General features: G+C 39.1%; 1 protein-coding gene across 1 annotated transcript; it reads left to right on the plus strand.

Moving 5' to 3' along the window:
* Positions 1-263: 263 nt before the first annotated feature.
* On the plus strand, positions 264-20015 carry LOC124259850. Its single transcript, XM_046694065.1, has 3 exons — positions 264-914; positions 18484-18609; positions 19358-20015. Exons 1-3 carry the CDS (start codon positions 578-580, stop codon positions 19438-19440), a joined length of 546 nt encoding a protein of 181 aa, XP_046550021.1. The 5' UTR covers positions 264-577; the 3' UTR covers positions 19441-20015.
* Positions 20016-20436: the final 421 nt, after the last annotated feature.

Raw genomic sequence — 20436 nt, forward strand, 5'->3', positions numbered from 1 at the left:
GGCGATATTAGATTAAAAGGCGACGTCGACCAATAATAGAATCTTCAACCTTGCGGTGGACACTACCAGAGTGGACAGCTTCAACCGAAATCAAATTATTCGTCAAAATGCGCAACTCTTTCTGGCGATTGTATAGGCAGTGGTAGTTAATTGCGGCTTTCTCAGGCAGCGCCAGGCGGACAGAGGGATTGGTGGAACAGACAAGATAATGGGCCGTGCCTTGGCAGTGCGTTCAGAGAACTAGCTCTTCATCGACCGCGGCTGTAATGGTCGATCAATACTCCCGTCACTAAATCCATCTCACCTGGACAGTGGAGGAAGATAGACTAGTCCATGTAGCCTTCCCCAATAAAAGTGAATTGGTCTGTTGTCAGCATGCGTTGTGAGAGCAACGTTGATGGGTGGGTCTGTTGATGGACTCAATGAGGCAACAGCGTCATTATTGAGAAGCAAGCGTGAAGGCTGCGAGGACGGATGTGGTACAGTAGAGGAAACTTTTGTTCCTTCAGTGACAATGTGGATTTGTCTTCGCGATCCGGTGACCCATTCAGGTGTGGACTTGTAAGGATATCTCTTCATGTTCTCAAGGACTCTGAACGGAAGGAGGAAGCCATTGGAGGTGAGACTTGTACCGTCCCGGATCCACTTTACCAACTGCCTGGACCCCCAGGCTTTACATGACGAAGGGGTGATGGGGGAGTTCTGTCGGAAAGTGGTAGAGAGGGGGGAATACCCTCGGTTACAAGTAGCAGAGAAGGATGGGCACTTCTTCACCCTCAACAACACCCGACTCCACTTATTCCGTCGTCTTGAGGAGTTGGGACATTGTCGTAAAGTGAAGGTGGAGCGGATTCCCCTTAAAGAGATTCCGGAGGGTATCCGACAGATGATGACTCCACCGCCATCGATCAAACGTAAGACTGATCACAATTATTACCATGTGGATAGAATGATATAATGGCATTGTGGGCAAGAAAGGATTGTTACCGTAAATGATATACATTTATCACTACTTTAAAAGTATTAACAGTCAAAACTTTTAGTAAAATCGTGGATATGAGAGTTAAATAACTATCTACATTAAAATACATATGATAACTATAGATTATACAGAAAATATCGAACTAAAATGTTACCGTACGACACTTGTTGCTTTCGGGGTTCAGTTTAAATGACAATAAATGACGTTATGTGTCCTAGTTTTAATGATACATTAGCATTAATTTCATGTTACATGCGGGGTGGTGTGGTAGCCTGACGGTTAAAGCTTTCGCTCGTCACGCCGAAAACCCCACATGGGTACAATATGTGCAGTCCATTGCCGGTGTCCGCCACCGTGATGTTCCTGGAATATTACTAAAAGCGGTGTAAAACCATATTCAGTCAGTCAGTCATGTTACATGTTAAATTTCATTACTTTATCCCTAAAGGTGTTCAGTGACGTTCTGGTGAATGAACTCTGGTCAACAAAGCTACACAAACTATAACCAAATACCCACTTTCATTTCAACACGTCTAGACGATGCACGGGTATTAACTTTCATCATCATTGAAACATTTAATCTTATATATCATGTTAGGTATCCATGTGAAGTCTAGCAGTTAAACAGTTTCTTGGTTAAACAAATTATGATTTACAGAGCACATGTTCTGTCATAATTCATTCCTAACAAATCTCCGCAATGACAATATATCACTAGGTGATGTACACTCATCTCAACGTGTCTCCCAACATGTGAAGGTGATAACACTGCAGACAGTGACTCACTGGAAGCTTCAGCATCTGTTACAGTTTGTCTACCATGTGGAGGATGGCCACGTGCTGTAGCGCAGTAACACAACAGTCCGTGTCGATATTAACGCTCACATTTGCTTGCTTTTATAAGTCCTTGTAATATTTGCTCTTTCCTATATTGACTACATTCAAAACCTAACAAAAGCCACGCCATCATTTTGATTAAATAAGAAGAAGGTTTCTTAAGTCCATATTATGATATTTGCTGAGGGGAAAAAATGTATGTACCATATTAAATATAGATATGAAAAACCTCAAGCTAGAAGCAGACTAATGTAGAAGCAGATTAAATCAGGGATTTGAATGGCATTTAGTCATCCTGGTTTTATCTAAGCATGACGTGACATATTTGACTGTATACGTCACTGCGTTTTCTGATAACAAGCCACATCGTGCAGACAGATATACAAACACCGTACATCCTTCCAATATCAGTGGGGGCAATGGAGTAGCCCAGTGGTTTAAGACGTTCGCTCGTCACCTCCATAATTTCTCCCAAATAAAACGTAGTAGTACGGATCTGGCGAAACAAGCCCTGGATCAACAGGGACCAAGATACCTTGGCATTGATAAAGACTTATATTTTGTACCTTCTTGTCACGGTGGGGTAGCCTAGTGCTTAAAGCGTTCGCCTCTCCCGACGAAGGTCCGGGTTCGATTCCCAACATGGGTACAATGGGCCCATTTCTGCTGTCCCTCGCCGTGATATTGCTGGAATATTGCTAAAAGCACCGTACAACCCAACTCACTCACTCCAATATCAGTCATTTTGCAGACACCTGGTGTCAGTACTGATTTTCAATGATCCATTCATGTAATTTTCACAACTATTTTTCCCTTTATACCAAACGGATTGTTTCTAAGGATACTCATTACTGGTCATTCATTTGCATGGACATTCTATGATTACTTGGAAATACGAGGAGACAAACGGCTACAATCAAACCAGATTTGATCAAGATTTAGCGGAAAACTTCAGGCATGGCAACATGATAGGCCAGCAAGTGTTAATATTGGGTAAACATTGCGCCGTGTGCTCAACATACACCAGATATAGATTACAGTGTGAACACGTGTTAGTACTTGTTCTGAAAGAGATATGATGATTGCATTAAAAATGCATCATCTGCTGCCTCTGGAATAGGGAAAATATGACCTATTACGCAGTAGTTTCTGTCAACAATGAGATGCCTTTCAGTCTCGACAAGTTATTTATGAAACAAAATATATCTTACATTACTCATGAAACATTATCGCCGCCTTTAAATTAGTGCAATTGTTGTTCGTTAATTCACAAGTTGAAAGAGTATATTTATATTGCTTGCACAATTGTGCAAACGTTCAGATCATGTCGTTTTTCGGGAAACAAACTCAGTTTGTTTGTTCATTGTTTGTATTAAAATCAATGTGCAAGGCAAAGAAATTAAAGTGGCGTGAAACTAGCAAGTTAAAATTGTATATTTTGAAATGGGTTAGGGCGGTTGGGTAGCCTAGTGGTTAAGGCTTTCGCTCGTCGCGCCGAAGGTCCGGGTTCGATTCCCCACATTGGCACAATGTGTGAAGCCCATTTCTGGTGTCCCACGCCGTGATATTGCTGGAATATTGCTAAAAGCGGCGTAAAACTAAACTCACTCACACTCACTTGAAATGGGTAACGGTTTCGGGATAGACTGAGAATGGTGACGGTACATTGTTTTATCACATTTATGTTTGGGTTAGATAAACAGTCTCTTTGTTCGTATAGTGAACACAGCGTCGCTCTGGAGGTGGAACGTCGGTGGTTGGACACCTTGACTACGTCATACTAAAACAACGTTCACGGACGTATTCCTTGTTACCTACTTTCGCACGATATTAAGGATACAACAAGGACTTGTTGGACTCGATATGCTGTATAAGAGTAGGATATCGGACGTAATTTGTATCAGTCGGGTAGCATGACACAGACTGAACAAGAATATGGGGACACGCAATATACACACTACCACACTAACTAGCACCCTCTTCAAACCCGCAACACACACACACACACACACACACACACACACACACACACATGCAAGCAAGCAAAATATGTTACGAGATGGTACGAGTTATAATCGTGTCTGGCCTCGAGTTCAGCATACGTCAGAATATATAATTGTAAACTATGCTACGTCAAAAGTCTGGCGCTCGAGTTAAAAATAACACAAGGGCTGGTAGAAGTTGGTATGCTCAATCTGAGTGGGCTAGCCGTTTTAATCTACAGCATGGTAGGTGAGTGAGCTAGCAAGATACAACCCGCATGTCAAGACCCACACAAGCAGACACACACGCAAACACGCACACGAACATGTCGCTATCTCAAAACAATAATCGAGATTGTTACACTGAAACACATCTCACCCCACCATGTCTCATCAGATACGCACCTTACACAATGCCATATCGTTTGTTGAAACTTACGTCATATACCTCAACCCATAGATGCTGAGCGAGACTCGACTACATATAAAATGAATTGTTTGGCCTTCGTAATCTAATAACCATGTATTTTGATGTTAGTTTGTCTAAGCAATTTCAAAACAGTCTTCCTTGTGGCGCCGTGCTACCATTATTGAGAAATCATGTTTGTAATATATTGTAGATGCTTTGAAAGGTTATCGAGGAATCACAATAACGAAGTCTGTAATACAATTAGATTAATTCCTATTGTAACACCATTATATCTGTAAAGAACCCTGCAGACCTGTCAGGTTTCGATCAATACTTCAGAACAAAGCAAAGCATTCACCACTCTATTGTGTATCATGCGAGAGAGCAAATGAAAAAAATCTCCATATCCTACTGAGAAACAGAACAGCGTGACATACATAAATATTCTATCCACTTCGCCATAAACAATAGGCGTCCATGGAACGTATCAGTCACGCGAACATTTGGAATATATACGTTGTCAGGGTGATATATTTATTGAACCACGAGAATCCCGAAGGTTCAAACGTTCTGTTTAAGCATGAGTGTGTGTGTTTGCATAACGTCATAGTTTCGCGAGTTTGTTGACATTGCTGTGAATTCTCGATACATTATGTAGTACACTTCAGCCGGGACATATACACAATGTTTCACACTCCGTCAGAAATACATGCTTTACGCACAGCACTGTACACACTTGCTCACGTGTTGATCCAGATTACACACACGGCCATCATCCTAGCTCACGAGTATAAACAACAATCATCAAGCTTTTATATATTTATAACACATTTCTACCAAAGCTATATATCTGTATTATAAGCGTATGAGTATTCATCACTATTAAAGGTAGCCAACCTGGACAAACAACATAGGAACGTATGGTGTAAGCATCGAACATCAGTTTGCTCTCCAGTGCGTGAAATTGGGTAATGTCCTACATGTATCCACCATCAACGCATCCTAAGACCCTGAAAACTGTAACTCTTATTGAACAACATTTGAATTAGAACTGTTTGAACTGTTCACAGTCTTAGCATATTTGGCGGCACCTCACGTTTTGAAAATAAAGAAACACCGTCACAAGAACCTACTGTATGAAATTGCAAGGTGTATCACACTTTTAGAATTAAACAAACCTGATAAAACTTTATATTAGACATATTAATATGTAGCAGATGTACTACTGAAAGCCAGACTACAGATCACCAGTAATCCAGGCTAGGTAATCTTACTAGGTAAGTTCCCCTTCCCCCTTCAGGATTTATGCACTCGTTTGGAGAGATACAAGGAAGAGTGAGTAACATCGGCAATATTTCAGTCATACCTTGACGACAGAAAGGCATACCCTGAGCATAACTATATTTATACTTTATACAGATCTGTCATCAAAGGATATAGCTTATCACAGATCATATTTAAAAATAGCTTGAGATCATTTGAAAGTACTAAATAACTATTCAAGGACACAACATAATATTGGGCAATAGATTACCAACATAATAAGGAAGGGCACCATATTGGGGACCATGGGGACTTACAACACTTCTGCTTCCTGCACTGTTCTCGAGCCGGATTTTCACCACTCCGCAACCTGCTGGCGATTTTATGCAAGTTTAGCTAGCAATTGAAACTGACGAAAATACTACGGTTAAACTGTACTAGGAATAACATTCTGTGCAAGAATGGTATTATGGTGATCATTTGGGAAGTCAATATACTCACTTGTAATAATCATCAGTTCATAATCATTAACAATCATATTCTCCCTATTATGGACATAGCCAGAAGTGCATTGGTGTACATACAAGACTAACTATATTCACTATTACCAAATGAATCCCGTTGCAAATGGTCACAAAAATCACTCAACATTTTAACACCTTGCCAAGTAAATGGTCGTAGTGTTTTATTGTAGTGTAACTGGATATTCGTGTTAAAACGGAACGGCGTCCCAATGGCACAGATTGGCCCAATAAGCTTGTTCATGTCTAGACTCTACAAAGCCATCGGACAGAGAAAAGAGTGTACAGTTAAGAATGATGACGCTCACGACATTGATTGAAGTCTTTCTAATGTCTGTAATGTATATCCTATTAAGATGACTTAATGTACCCCAAGAGACCTCTTAGCTGGGACTTTTTATTAACTAACTTAAGATTCCGCCTGAAATAATCATGTTTGAAGAATATTTAACTGTGGGGTCTGTTGACACGTTTCTTTAATGAATAAAAGTCTGATCAGAAAAATGACTTTGTGATACAAAACCGTTCCTTCCAATTATTCCAACGTCCATAAATGCAAGGTTTCAGTTTATGTCGATTCGTCTTGGTGTGTTTATTGTATTTGGCAACCCCACACCCAAGTAAGGACAACAAACAAAAAACTGACTAGAATGAGCATCCAAGACTAAACTTTCTTACCCGTAAAACCCACTCTCTTCTTCAATCACAAAACAAACAGAAAAACTGGCGTTTGCCATCGTTTGCCTTTTGATTTCAAATATATCAAATTGCGTCGACAAAAGTTAAAAGGTGTGATGGTTGTCAATGAGTTTTCAACTTTTACTACACACCCATTTAATCGTACGATAATACCACCGTATAATACGGTGATATTCCGTCGAATTCCGAATTACACTCCGATATCAGTAATGTATCGCTCCTGATATATATGATGTCAAGGTTGCAAGTTTCCCTATGATCCAAAACCCTTTTCAGGTTGTGAACACGGATAACTAGTGTCTTGAATGTAAAGAGTACATCTCACGCTCACTTTCAGTGACAAGGGATGCTAATGCCATTTGATGGTTACCCAGGACCACACAGTGGTCTAATTTTACCATTTACCAAGATTCCTTCTGTTGGGACGAGTTTGGGATGATTAAATTACTGCATCAACTAAACAAACATGCCAGCTGCTAACATTAAATGGAATAATTTACTTGAGCGAAACAATCTTCAGATCAATGTAATAGTGTTTCAAAATTTAAATGAAAGTGATTCTAAGGTATATGAAAATAGCTGCCCATGTTAAGAAAAAGCTAAAATGTAGTTATCTGAGATGATGAAAACATTACACTTAATCTAGCAGTGATGTTTCTGATCAATATGTGATCTCTTTGATATTTGCCTCTTCTTTAGAACTGAAAACATCATTGAAAAAATTGAAACATGACTTAAGAATTTCGACAAAACTTTTTGACTCTTAATCTAATTGATACAAGTCATGTAGTAAGGACCTAAAACCTCATATCATTTTCCGATGTCAGCGTATGCGTTTGTACTGCCACAGTCATTATCGGGGTATTTTTTCTGCAAATGAAACATATTGTGGTTATTGAGATAAAAACTAAACCCTTGGTGTAAGATTCAATAATTATTACGTTAATTTGATACTTTTTAGTGCATGTAGTTTGGACGCATCGGTACATGCAGATCTAGCAGTTCTTAGTCTTCACATAAATACCCAAAATGGATAGGTTACAGTATACAATGTTCACACATGTCAACTTTTTATGGTGATCGCGGTCTTAATTTCAGAAGACTATTTCTTGATTTAGATATTCCAGAGGCATGGTATGATGTATTATGCATTGTTTGTCTAACGTATATTATACCCAAAACACTTAACCCTGAATCTCAAGAGACATCAAAGTGAGTGAGCGATTTAAAGTTTATAGTCACATCGGCAGTATTTCAGCCATATCGTGACTAAAACTAGTTATAAATTCAAGAGTAACAGATGTATATTAGGAAAAAAAACTGTCGACAAAGGACAGCTAAACGGGTTGAGTATCGCCAGCAGCTGAATGTAGTTAACCATGTTAGAGACCATGGGCACTTACAGTACTTTTGTTACATGCATGGACCCTCGCTGGATTTTCACCATCCCTTCAGCCGATGGCTTTTGGAGATTTAGCCATTACTTAAAACCCGAAATATACAACGATTAAAAAGAGACATGAACAGATGATTAGCAAGAGAAAACATATCACATGTTTAAGATATAACTGATTCCATTGTATCATGTTTGTCTAATTCCACGATATTCTACGATACTTTTCCTCCTCTTTTATGTTTTTTTATGAAGACAGAAGAGTCATGTATCTAGTAAATCCAACATATCATTTAATATATATGTACATGTACAGACAACTCTTACGTATTTAATGATGGTTTCATGATTTTGGTATCATGTACCGTCTTAGAAATTACTTTGTAAGTCTCGTTCACAGGGCTAATGTCGACATTATTTACTGATCCTCGGAATTTATGGCTATGTGTCCATGCAAAAGACTGTTATGTTGAAGTTGACATTTTCTTTCAGTTCCATATGTTATTGATTTGTAGCAAACTTGGAGCACTGGGAACTCATTCAGAAGTGGTGGTGGTGGAATTGGGTTTAACGTCGTGCTTGAGAATATTTCGCTCATATGACGACGTGCATGCGTGTGTATGTGTATGTGCGCCTGCTTGTACTAGCCCAGACGGAAGCTGGTTTTATAGTGCTAGCCCACTGAGATACCATGCCGCAGTGAAGCATGAATACCCCACCCAGACACATTATACTGACTCCGAGCCGACCAGTCCTTGTTGTACCCATTAATGCCGAGCGCCAGACAGGGACCAGCAAGTACCATATTTTAACGTCTTTTGGTATAACGTCAAATGGCACTGGTTATTGAGGACCCCTGTTGTTAACGTGTGTTCAGCACAATTCAGCAATCTGACGTTAGCTACCTTGCTAAGGCTGACCAGTACTCGTATGCGGGCTTGAGATTTAAAATCCGTGAATTCCCAAACTAATATAAGTCTATCATGTCAAAAATACAAAAGCCCGGAGGTAAACACCTTCGTATGTGTATTACAAGAATATAACCAAACACATTTGAAGGGTATGGCATTATTTACTGGGAAGCATTCCTTCTATCTGTAGCATCCCCGAAAGTGAATATGAAGGTCACTGTACTTCTTAGTGTTTAACATAGTCAAACAGTATTGATTTTACGATAATATGATGCTTAGTGTTTTGATGGCATCGTGGCAGCAGCAGACACATAAAACAATGAAAAGCTTATGCATGTCATAAAAATAAAGACACGTGAAGATCCGGGGTAGAATAGATCTTCAGCAACCCATGCTTGCCACAAAAGGCGACTATGCTTGTCGTAAGAGGCGACTAACGGGATCGGGTGATCAGGCTCGCTGACTTGGTTGACACATGTCATCGGTTCCCAGTTGCGCTGATCGATGCTCATGCTGTCGATCGCTGGATTGTCTGGTCCAGACTCAATTATTTACAGACCGCCGCCATATAGCTGGAATATTGCTGAGTGCGGCGTATAACTAAACTCACTCACTGGTAAAGACACAGTTACAGAATACTGGAGTATAAATGTAGCGATGTCGTGAACGTCAATAGTCACACGGGGCAAAGCTCCAAGACACTGATACTGGATTTAAAGGGAGGAGAATGCTTCATGATCTGGTTCCCATTTTGTGAGTGAGTGAGTATGGTTTTACGCCACCACTCCAACAATATCACAGCGGTTGACATCAGACATGTGTTTCACACATTGTACCTTCTACACCACACCGTTGTCCCAAGCTCTCTATACAGTAGTTGTCGACTAGTGTGATAATTAATTGCTTGAAACAAATGATGCAATTGATTTGCTCTCCATTTTTGTCGAACATCTGGTTGTGTTACCACTTGACTGATGGTAATAAATACATGCTGATGTAAAGTCTGTATTGTTCAGCATACTCTTAGAGTAAGTGAGTGAGTGAATTTAGTTTTACGCCATTTTAGCAATATTCCAGCAATATCAAGGCGGGAGACAACAGACATGGGCTTCACACACTGTACCCATGTAGGGAATCGAACCTGGATCTTCGGCGTGACGAACATACTCTTAGAACATTTGAAAACTGTAAGGGCTATTTATTTCTCAAACAGACCTTCACTTCTATCGTTCATCTTTTGACTGGTCTGCCTTGCGGAGAATATGATACAATTCATGTGAAATCGATCGCCATGTCATAACATCACATGTCTCACGGACATGTATTAGTCATTTTGACATTTCCAAGAAGAAAGAAATTATTATCATTTCGAGTTCGTCTCGAACGTGCACATGATGCCTCTACATTCTCGCACAGATGTCCGGGTGCGAATGGTAATATCAATATTTGTAATGATAGCAGCTTTGCCATAGACCAGTCGTGCTCGTGGTCATAAAACATACACGGAATTGTTTTCGCTGTCCAGATTAATTCTCTGTGCAGCAACGCTATAGCATGTCAGCGACAGGACTGAGCACGTTCCACAAGTTCGTTTTACTGTGATTCGTGATTGCAGAAGAAATGCGAGTGTATACAGCTATGGGTTGTTTTAATGGCGTTAAATGTTGATTTAAGCTCGCAAATATTCAGAACGTGCCACACTGTGTAACAGTTCTTCAACGTGAAAAAACATTGTTTTGTAAGTCAAAGATTCGCGTAATTTCTCATGTCGGCACCAGTACCCCATTCATTTTATAATTTCCTTAATATTGGACAGGCAAAGTTCCGAATCAGTTTAATTGACTTTTCTCTGGATTCTTCAGGTACTCCGTCAAATGCGTCATTAATATCGGAAGATGTATTTTGTTGAAGGTACCATAATGGTCAGACCCTTTTTCCTGTTTGAAAATGGGTGATACCTCGCGCCCATGACTGTTTTATTAATAGATGATGCACTCAATAAAGGATGTGCGTGCGTTTGTTTGCAGGTTGTCTGGCGGTTTCAATGTGCTAGCCCTCATATATTAAGTCGCAGTATAACATGGATTTACTTCTAGGACACACTATACTGACTCCTAACCCATCATTATTTCATAGATTCATGCCAGGTAAGGCAATCACTTATCAACTTCTTGAATGATACAGTCAAGTGATCATCGACTTTCTGCTCTCAAGGCATATTCTCTATCGTCTATTGACTATGTTTCAAACACGTGTGAGGAGATTGTTGAGGAAACGATCTCTGCCAGACAAAGTGCCATGGGAAAATTTAAACAAGCCTTCGGAGAAGTAGAATATGACATATTCAGAAGGTGACACCTCAAAATAGCAATTTTCAAGATTTTCCCATAAGGTGGTTAAAAATGTTGTAGTATCACGTATGGGTCATTGTATATTTGGTGGACGATATATGGGAAATAATGACTATAGAACCATGTCATTGAGTAAGTGAGTGAGTTAAAATTTAACGTCACATCGGCCATATTACAGCCATATCGTGACGAGAACAGTTGATATCAATAAGCAAATCAATAAATGTATAATGTAAAAACCTGTCATCGAAGGACAGTAAAACAACTAGAATATCACACATATACATGTAAAACTAGTAATTAAATCTAAAACATTCTACTTATAGGGGACAACACAATATAAAAATAAGCTATAGATCGCCAACAACTGAAGGTAGATCACCATACTAGGGACCATGGGGACTTACAGTACCTTTGCAACCTGCATGGACCCTAGCTGGATTTACACCATTCCTTCAGCCATTGGCGTTTATGCTGAGATTTAGCCATACATTAAAATGACAAAGATATTACGATTAAAAACCTGGTAGACGTAAATTTACATGAAATGTTTTGGTACTTTCGTACCCTCTCAGGAAGACAATAATTTTACAGTACTTTAACCCCATTTGAGGGTACAGCCACTAACAATCTCAGTTACTAATCTAAACTACCAATAATAAAATATTTATTTATTTACAAATCAGTTAACAAATCTAATGCTTTTAAAAAGGCAATAATTAAATGAGAACTGACATTATTAAAAAGATCCTTCATAGTTCGTGATTTGAACCATGTCATTGAAACTGACCTGGTTTAAACATGTATTGATTTAAGGATCAGGTGCTCAGTGCCATTACTGCAATATAAACGATGTCATTTTAAGCAGATGTTTCAGGAAAAGTATTTGAGACCCGTAGGCACAGTCGTCGTTTGTTTGCCTGAGCATGTGAAGGTTACTTGAAGGTTACAATTACTTGAAAGAAACAAGATGTATCCGTGACAACGTGCCCATCACATTAATCACGCCCATGTTAAAGTAATGAAGACATCATTAAAGTAAAGTCTAAACGTGGCCTACGTTCTGCGCATTCATTATTGTGCTTATTGAACATTTAAATGAAGTCAATGTATCTTTCTAAAGAAAGTAGAGGTATTGTTCTTTGTGTAATGCCGTGTTTATTTCCTGTAGGTCAATTACAGGAAATGTTTTCATCAGGTAGAAAATTTCGTTCTAATCATCGCCCTACGATAGATGATTAGTAGCATTTCAAAGTACACTTTGTGATCAACTGGCTCAGCTATTAGTCAAATCAATGGCGAGGTTAGTTAATGGGTGGGTTTTTTACAGTACTCATGGGCTTAGTCTGAGCGGTCAAAATGTAGTTGACTACATGAAAGACCAGGAAGCTCGAGTAGCTTCCAAGAATTATTTTCGTGTTTGCTGTTATGTTAACAGCAGCTAAACACATTGTATCCACTTTTGGAATGAGATCCGGTGTAGTTATGAAGTGTGGATGCATTGACCACTACAGACAGGTTGCTGGTGATCTATAGCCCGTTCTTATATTGTACTGTTGTCTCTCGTGATATATTTTATGATGGCGTACTAGTTTTAAATTAAGAGCTGTGATATTTTTGTAGTTTTACTGTCCTTCGATGGCAGGTTTTTACATTATACATTTATTGATTTGAATATTGATATCAACTGATATCAGCGATATGGCTGCAATATTGCCGATGTGACGTTAAATTTTAACTCACTCACTCACTCAATGACATGGTTCTATAGTCATTATTTCCCATATATCGTCCACCAAATATACAATGACCCATACGTGATACTATAACATTTTTTAACCACCTTATGGGAAAATCTTGAAAATTGCTATTTTGAGGTGTCACCTTCTGAACATATCATATTCTACTTCTCCGAAGGCTTGTTTAAATTTTCCCATGGCACTTTGTCTGGCAGAGATCGTTTCCTCAACAATCTCCTCACACATGTTTGAAACATAGCCAATAGTCGATAGAGAATATGCCTTGAGAGCAGAAAGTCGATGATCACTTGACCGTATCATTCAAGAAGTTAATAAGTTATTGCCTTACCTGTCATGAATCTATGAAATAATGATGGGTTAGGAGTCAGTATAGTGTGCCCTCACTCACTACAGATAGCCAGAGAGACAAACGCGTTGACATTTGTTGGTACATTTGTATGTAGCGTCCCATATTTACAATATCCATTCTTCGTGAGCTAGGTCAAACACGTTTACATCTTTTGAGAGCAACATTGAACGTTTGAAGATCTATGATAAAGGCATCCGAAAGGTATCATTAGTTTCATTCGAGCTGCAACAAACAAATGTGTAGAAAGACCACTTAGGAATTTTTCCGTTGTTCTACATGATCAGAGATTCTGAAAAAGAAATAGCATCCTTTATATGTGTCTTCGCTTTATGCCAGACATCGTGATAAAGACGACACTTCTAGCCTACATTCCCACAAGGAAGCAGAGCTATGGGGATGTATTGGTTTAACATAGTTTGATACAGTTTAGCTTTAACAACACTTACCTGAAGGAGTGACCTGAAAGACCTCATGTATCGCCTTCTGTGATTCTTGTAATGTGTTGATGTGCAGCTGTGACGGATTACTAGAGTAGTGATCATGTATTGTCTTTGGAAACGATGTGGCGAATTCAATGAAGTTATTTTGAATGGGAGGCAGCGGGTATTATTGAACGTGTACTAACGTCATCACAGTAAAGTTATCATGATACTGTGGATTAATGTTTAATGAAGGTTTATGCCGTTTATCAATAGCCACTATGACAAAGAATCGCTTGTAGAAGTGTATCTTGAAAGAGGCCGTGTAGCAACGTGTGTTTAAAGCCAAGACACCTTCTCACTGAAAGAGAAGGGCGGCGGGGTAGCCTAGTGGTTAAAGCGTTCACTCGTCACGCCGAAGACCCTGGTTCGATTCTCCACATGGTCACAATGTGTGAAGCCCATTTCTGGTTTTCCACCGCAGTGATGTTGCTGGAATATTGCAAAAAGCGGCGTAATACCCAACTCACTCACTCACTCTCACTGAAAGACCTCACACGCAGTTAGAAAAGGAAATATAATCATTCAAGTGGATATATGGTACAGCTGAGACATCGTCGACATGTTTACTGAGGGAGAAAGTGCATCCAGTAAAGACCTTAAATCAGGGACAGGAAGCCAATGATTAAAGATACTGGGGGAAGCCAGCATGCTCTGTAATAACATGACTATGTAAAACATGTAAATTGTACTTATGAAACTCTCTGGTTGTGCACAGATAGCTGGTCACATCAAACTAGTTTCCAACTCATTTACAAATGTGTAAGTGGAACGCCCGAAATAGAAACTCCCTGTGGTAATTACGTCTAACATTCATCACAGGTGAATCCTGGTCTTTTTGTCCAGTCCGTTTTATTGAATGGAAGTACAATTTACCTCTCAGATAGGCAGAGAAGTTCTGGAAACCAACAATGATCGGAGTCATATATCACGTCATATATTAATTTGTTTTGATCAACCATTGCATTTAGTTTGAGTTTTCTCGACCATATATGGTGATATGTTTCCCGAAGACCTTGTCACGAAACACTGGTATTTCAAGATCACTGGAGTTCAAAGAACGTTGGAGCTGCACATTACAATGCCTGATATATGTATCGCTTGTCTCAAAACTGGGATCTATTTTGAATCAGGTTATTTGAACTTAATACGTCTGTTCGCCAAAGTGAAGCTTCTCGAAAATAGCGCTAACCTAACTTTCACACAGGCAGCATTCAAGTGTCTAGACCTCCACTGGAAAGAACAAATCAAGCAGCCTTTTCTCAATGCAAAGGAACTTTCATTCTAAAGTCATCAAACGCCATAATTCTCCTTTATTTGCTTTCCACTGTCACGATAGATCTCCACATTGAAAAATCACTCGAGACAGTAAAGACGCGACGTGGATAAGCGTATGTTACTTTTGTGCTCACTATCTTGATTCATGTTTTATGGTATGCTGATAATATTTCAATTTGAAGATTTCCATTGTGGTATAGTAAGGTAGCAAAGCGATATATGATTATAGGGGCCCTTTTAGCGGGGCAACTGTTTATGTTGAAAGGGACTGTGTTACAATAATCACTGCACTTTGAGTGATGTTGATGATGTCATGCCCTGTACTTCACATTGTTTTTGATATACAGGACTACGAAGACACACTATATTAAAGTATACATATACATAAAGGCAAAGTAAACAAAGGCAAATGTAAAGGGCTCTATTTGTCTTTGGACTGAAATGTATAATGCATATCGATTTTGCAACTGATGATTAACCAACGAAATCAAAGAGAAGGTTTTAGTTTGACCAACGTTACAAATAATATCATGTCTCAGCAATTCAAAATCATGTACTACTTTAAGACCTCTGCTGTACCCTTACCAACATTCTGCACTCTTTGAAACTTAATAAGAAAATAGTATGTACTCCCACGGTACAATACATTTACTTCAGTGATTCCGATTTATTTAGATTTATTTTACTTTACAACTCTTTCGTATGTCCGATTATATATATCCTTTGAGAAGGAAAGTTCCAACGAAATCAATATGCATATACATGTTCGTTAACACAAATTCTGCCTGCTTCTGTGTATGAGAATCTGAGTGTAAAACCTTAACGTGTCAGATAAAATGTAACAGGAATGAAATCACACGCCTGGCTGTGTTTGTATAAGGCGGAACACTTCATTTTCCCGAGCTGATTGATCTCAAAGACATAATCGCACTGAATAGCCTCGGGGGAAAAGCAGATATAAACACAAAATAGGGTTCTAAGTTACAAAAAGGCAGATGTGCCGTCATTCTGTTTCAGTTAGACTCTTCAGCTCACGGTATATTACGATCAAGTTCATTTAATGTAGTTTGCATCAATTTGTACACAGCACAGTCTCTAAGCAACGTTCCGAGGGGGCAAATGTGTTGGGTTCCTGAACAATGCACTATTGTTAGATTTTAGAGTTCGATCAGAATCCCTTGATTAAACTTTGTTTTTTTTGTAGTTTTGTAAATCATTCCCTTATAATACATGCTGCATACCAAAATACATTATGCCCAAACTACACGAAGTATTGCTCACATATGACCGAAACAATGACAACGCAAACATGAGTTGAGACGTAACAGGGTCCAAGCCCGGATTTCCGCTGACCACGGACCTTCTTCTTTCAGTACCATGCTTGTACCAGCACTTAACCAATGTGTTCTACCACATATTTCAAATATATCTTATATCATTACACTGTGGGAACTTCGAGGCAGTTTTTCAGTTTCACACTGGCTACAGTATTAACGTAAGAGTAACCACTTAATCACAGCACAAAAGTATATAAGCGATAAGGTTTAACGTTTATAGTATGTTCTACATAAATTTTATGTACAGCACCTATGAAGATATTTGCTAAAGCGCAGTGCTTCAACTTCAGCTACTTTGAATGGCCGTTTTGAAAAAGCGCATTGTTGCACTGGATGGCTGAGCAACTGTCCCACCGTCAATCGTAACATGCCATGGGCTGTCAACCGGGCCTCAACCAAGCAGCAAATTCCCTTAGACACTGTTAGTCAATTAATGAGGGATAAAGTTCGTTAAATTGCGTTTTGTGAGGTTTCTGCCTCACCTCTGGCATGCTCCACTCCAACGTTATTGTGTTATTTGCTGTTTCGTCTGCGAAATCAAAACATTGTCAGCTGAGAGACCGGTCGTAAAAGCATGTGGAAATTTCCCCTTCCTGACAGCCATTTGGGCATTGGCACATTTAATGGAATTTTGACAATCGATGTGAATCTGTGGAGAACCGGTACTGATCGATCAGAGCCAAGTAGTTGCTGATGACAGCGTCTACCAAGGTGTAATGCTGGTTAAGGAAACTTGCTGTGTACAGACGCCGGTCTCAAACCTGTCAGTCCTGATGGACTAAATGTCAACATTTGCAGAGACTGAATGAAGACCCGATTCGGGTCGCACTTGATCGATTGGAGTGTCACAACTAACAAGCATAATGACTGTTTCACTTCTCAATGTTACTGACGCCAACGCGAAAACATTATATTGTTCTGAAGGAGGAAAATTTAAACTCTAATCTATTTAGACGATTATATTGTGAGAACTTGACGTATTACAGGGGTGGATCCTGACACTATGGTTCTTCCTAACTGGACATTTTATGGCTCTTTTAAGTTGCACAGAAAAGCATTTCATGCTCAGCATGATTTTGTTGAAACAAGAACATGAATTCAAAATTAACTATCAGCGTTGTAAACAAAATCAAAATAATCGATTCTCTCTTTTTTGTGACTGGAAAATATTCGAGTATCTACTGCCTCCATCATACAGCTGGAGTATAAGGGCGTTAAGAAAGAAACATTCTAAATAAGAAGCATAGCAATTAGGGTACAGTGTGACAAATAATTATTTCAGCGTCAAGTTAAAACTAAAACTGTGTTTACCCTTGGCATAAAGACTTTACCATCTATATGGCGTCGATATCAATCCAGTAATTATCTTAATGTGTAGCCATCTAAATAACTGGAATTTGATGACAAAGACCAAGAGTGTGACCGCCCTTCTCTTAAGCCACCTTTTACCACCGGCATTGGCTGCTAAACATTACCAGTATTTTCTTATTGGACACATAAAAGTAAACAAGTTATTTCCTGTGGACTTTCACACAGTCCGTCCCTGTATGCTATCTAATTATTCTCCATTATCCCAGCCCAATTTGGAAAGTTTAGAACTGAAATATGCCGAAATGTCGTGAGCTTATAGGTTACCTGAACATATAATGACATTCCATAGCATTTTTATTCAAGAGTGGTAACTCAACAAAATGGGTAACTGCTGAATATACATGACGAATGTAATATCGACTCTATACTGTAATGCACGTCGTAAATGTAATGATGTCCACTGTCGACTGAAATATACATGACGAATGTAATATCGACTCTATACTGGAATGCCCGTCGTAAATGTAATGATGTCCACTGTCAGCTGTAATATATATGACGAATGCAATAATGTTCATTCTATCTTTTGCTTGTAATCGCATCTTTTAACTTTTTTTTCAGATAACAAACGAAAGGGTTACCAGCCAGTTGGTCAAGTCCAGGACTCATTGAAAACTCAATCAGATGACGACAGTAGTGATGATGTCACTGAAACTGAGGAATCCGAGGACTCGGACTCAGACAGCGGTGAGTGAATGAGTGAGTGGTTGAGTGAGTTGCTTGATTACATCACGTTTTGTTACCTTGATGTGGGTGAGGTGAGGTGAAATTGGGTTTTACGTCGTGCTTGAGAATATTTCACTCATATGACGACGTGCATGCGTGTGTATGTATATGTGTGGCTGCTTGTACTAGCCCAGACTTAGGCTGGTTTTATAGTGCTAGCCCACTGAGATACCATGCCGCAGTGAAGCATGAATACCCCACTCAGACACATTATACTGACTCCGAGCCGACCAGTCCTTGTTGTACCCATTAATGCCGAGCGCCAGGCAGGGACCAACAAGTACCATATTTTAACGTCTTTTTGGTATGACGCGGTCGGGGATCGAACCCCTTGATGTGTGAGGAAAGTTAAACGTAATGCACGTGTGAGATGAAGACTTTGGATGAAAGTAGCTAGTGGTGCAAAACCTCATAGGTTACTTGATAGTGAGCGAGTGAGTAAGTTAATATTTAACGTCAAATCGGCAATATCTCAGCCATATCGTGACGAGAACATAGTTGACGTTGAAATCGAACACGTGGTTACTTGATAGACATGGGCTTCCTTTTAATGTCTTAATGAAATTACACACTTAACACATTCCATCCTATTTCCGTCTTTAAATATGAAATAATCAATGTATCCAGCATCTGGAAATATGAGATTAAATCGAAACCTGTTTCATTTGCGACTAACACGGTGATATGTTTTCTAAAAATATTTTGGCAGATTTAAGCGATGAAGAAGATGAGGAGACCTCTGAGGAAGTATCAGAAAATCAATCACAAGAAGAGGATGAAAGTTTGTTATGACACGGATTGTCCTTTTTCACAGCCAGTGGACGAATATTGACCTTCTCAAGGATACTTGTAAGGAGAATAAGCGCCATATATGTACAGTAAATGGCAACTAGGAAGATTTACCGGCGACTTGTTCTCAACTCGACACTGTAAATATGTTAATAATTACTGACACTCGTTTTGCCTGAGATTGTATTTAGGTACCTTTCTGACGACAGGGACTGAATTTATTTCCTTTGGCCTGATACCATATGCTTTAATCCTGGAACATATGCATGGATGGTGAGAGTGTGAATCAGAGATGTTTTCAATAAACTGGTGGATACAATACCAACCTACTGTCACCTTACAGAAGAAAACAAACAATAGGGTATTTAGCAATCAAAGTCAGGGAGAATTGGGACTTCAAACAGAAACATAATGATCATTCATTTTGGTAAATGGATGACACAGAGATTGATTTACACTTACCGTTTACTCATTATATTTTTAGATGAGCGAGGTACGGTTTTTAATATCTCTGGCACTGAAATGTACATATTCCAAAGTGTATTGATATTTTGAGAGAAATAAACATTTCAATTGTTGTCGATGTATGCTCAGTTTGTGGTTTTTAAGAACATTATTTATGGATTCATTCATTTATTACTTTAAAATCCTTTGGGACGTTCTCACGTCAAAGTATAAGTGTGTTATTACTTATTGTTATACATCATACATACATTTTCACCATGATTTATCTATAGGCCGCATGTCACAAAAGTATACATACACAGGAACACTAAGGACGGTGGGGTAGTCCAGTAGTAGTAGCGAACGCTTGCCATGCGGCATCCTTAGCTTTCCATTTTCAGCATAGGTAGATCATGTTAAGCCAGTGTTTGGTACTCACACGCCATTGCTAAAAGCAACGTAACATCATCAAGCAGGACTACGTAAGCCGTGTTTCACTAATTAATTAATTCATGAAGATGCGATTGATAACGTACAAACATATTACTCACTGAA

This window comes from Haliotis rubra, unplaced genomic scaffold, assembly GCF_003918875.1.
Source record: "Haliotis rubra isolate DU_JTF1 unplaced genomic scaffold, ASM391887v1 Scf74, whole genome shotgun sequence".
Lineage (NCBI taxonomy): Eukaryota > Metazoa > Mollusca > Gastropoda > Lepetellida > Haliotidae > Haliotis > Haliotis rubra.

Coding starts and splice junctions, on each gene's coding strand:
- LOC124259850 (XM_046694065.1), top strand. CDS start 578: ATGTTCTCAAGGACTCTGAACGGAAGGAGGAAGCCATTGGAGGTGAGA. Junction 915..18,483: donor TCCACCGCCATCGATCAAAC/GTAAGACTGATC, acceptor CTTTTTTTTCAG/ATAACAAACGAAAGGGTTAC. Junction 18,610..19,357: donor GGACTCGGACTCAGACAGCG/GTGAGTGAATGA, acceptor ATATTTTGGCAG/ATTTAAGCGATGAAGAAGAT.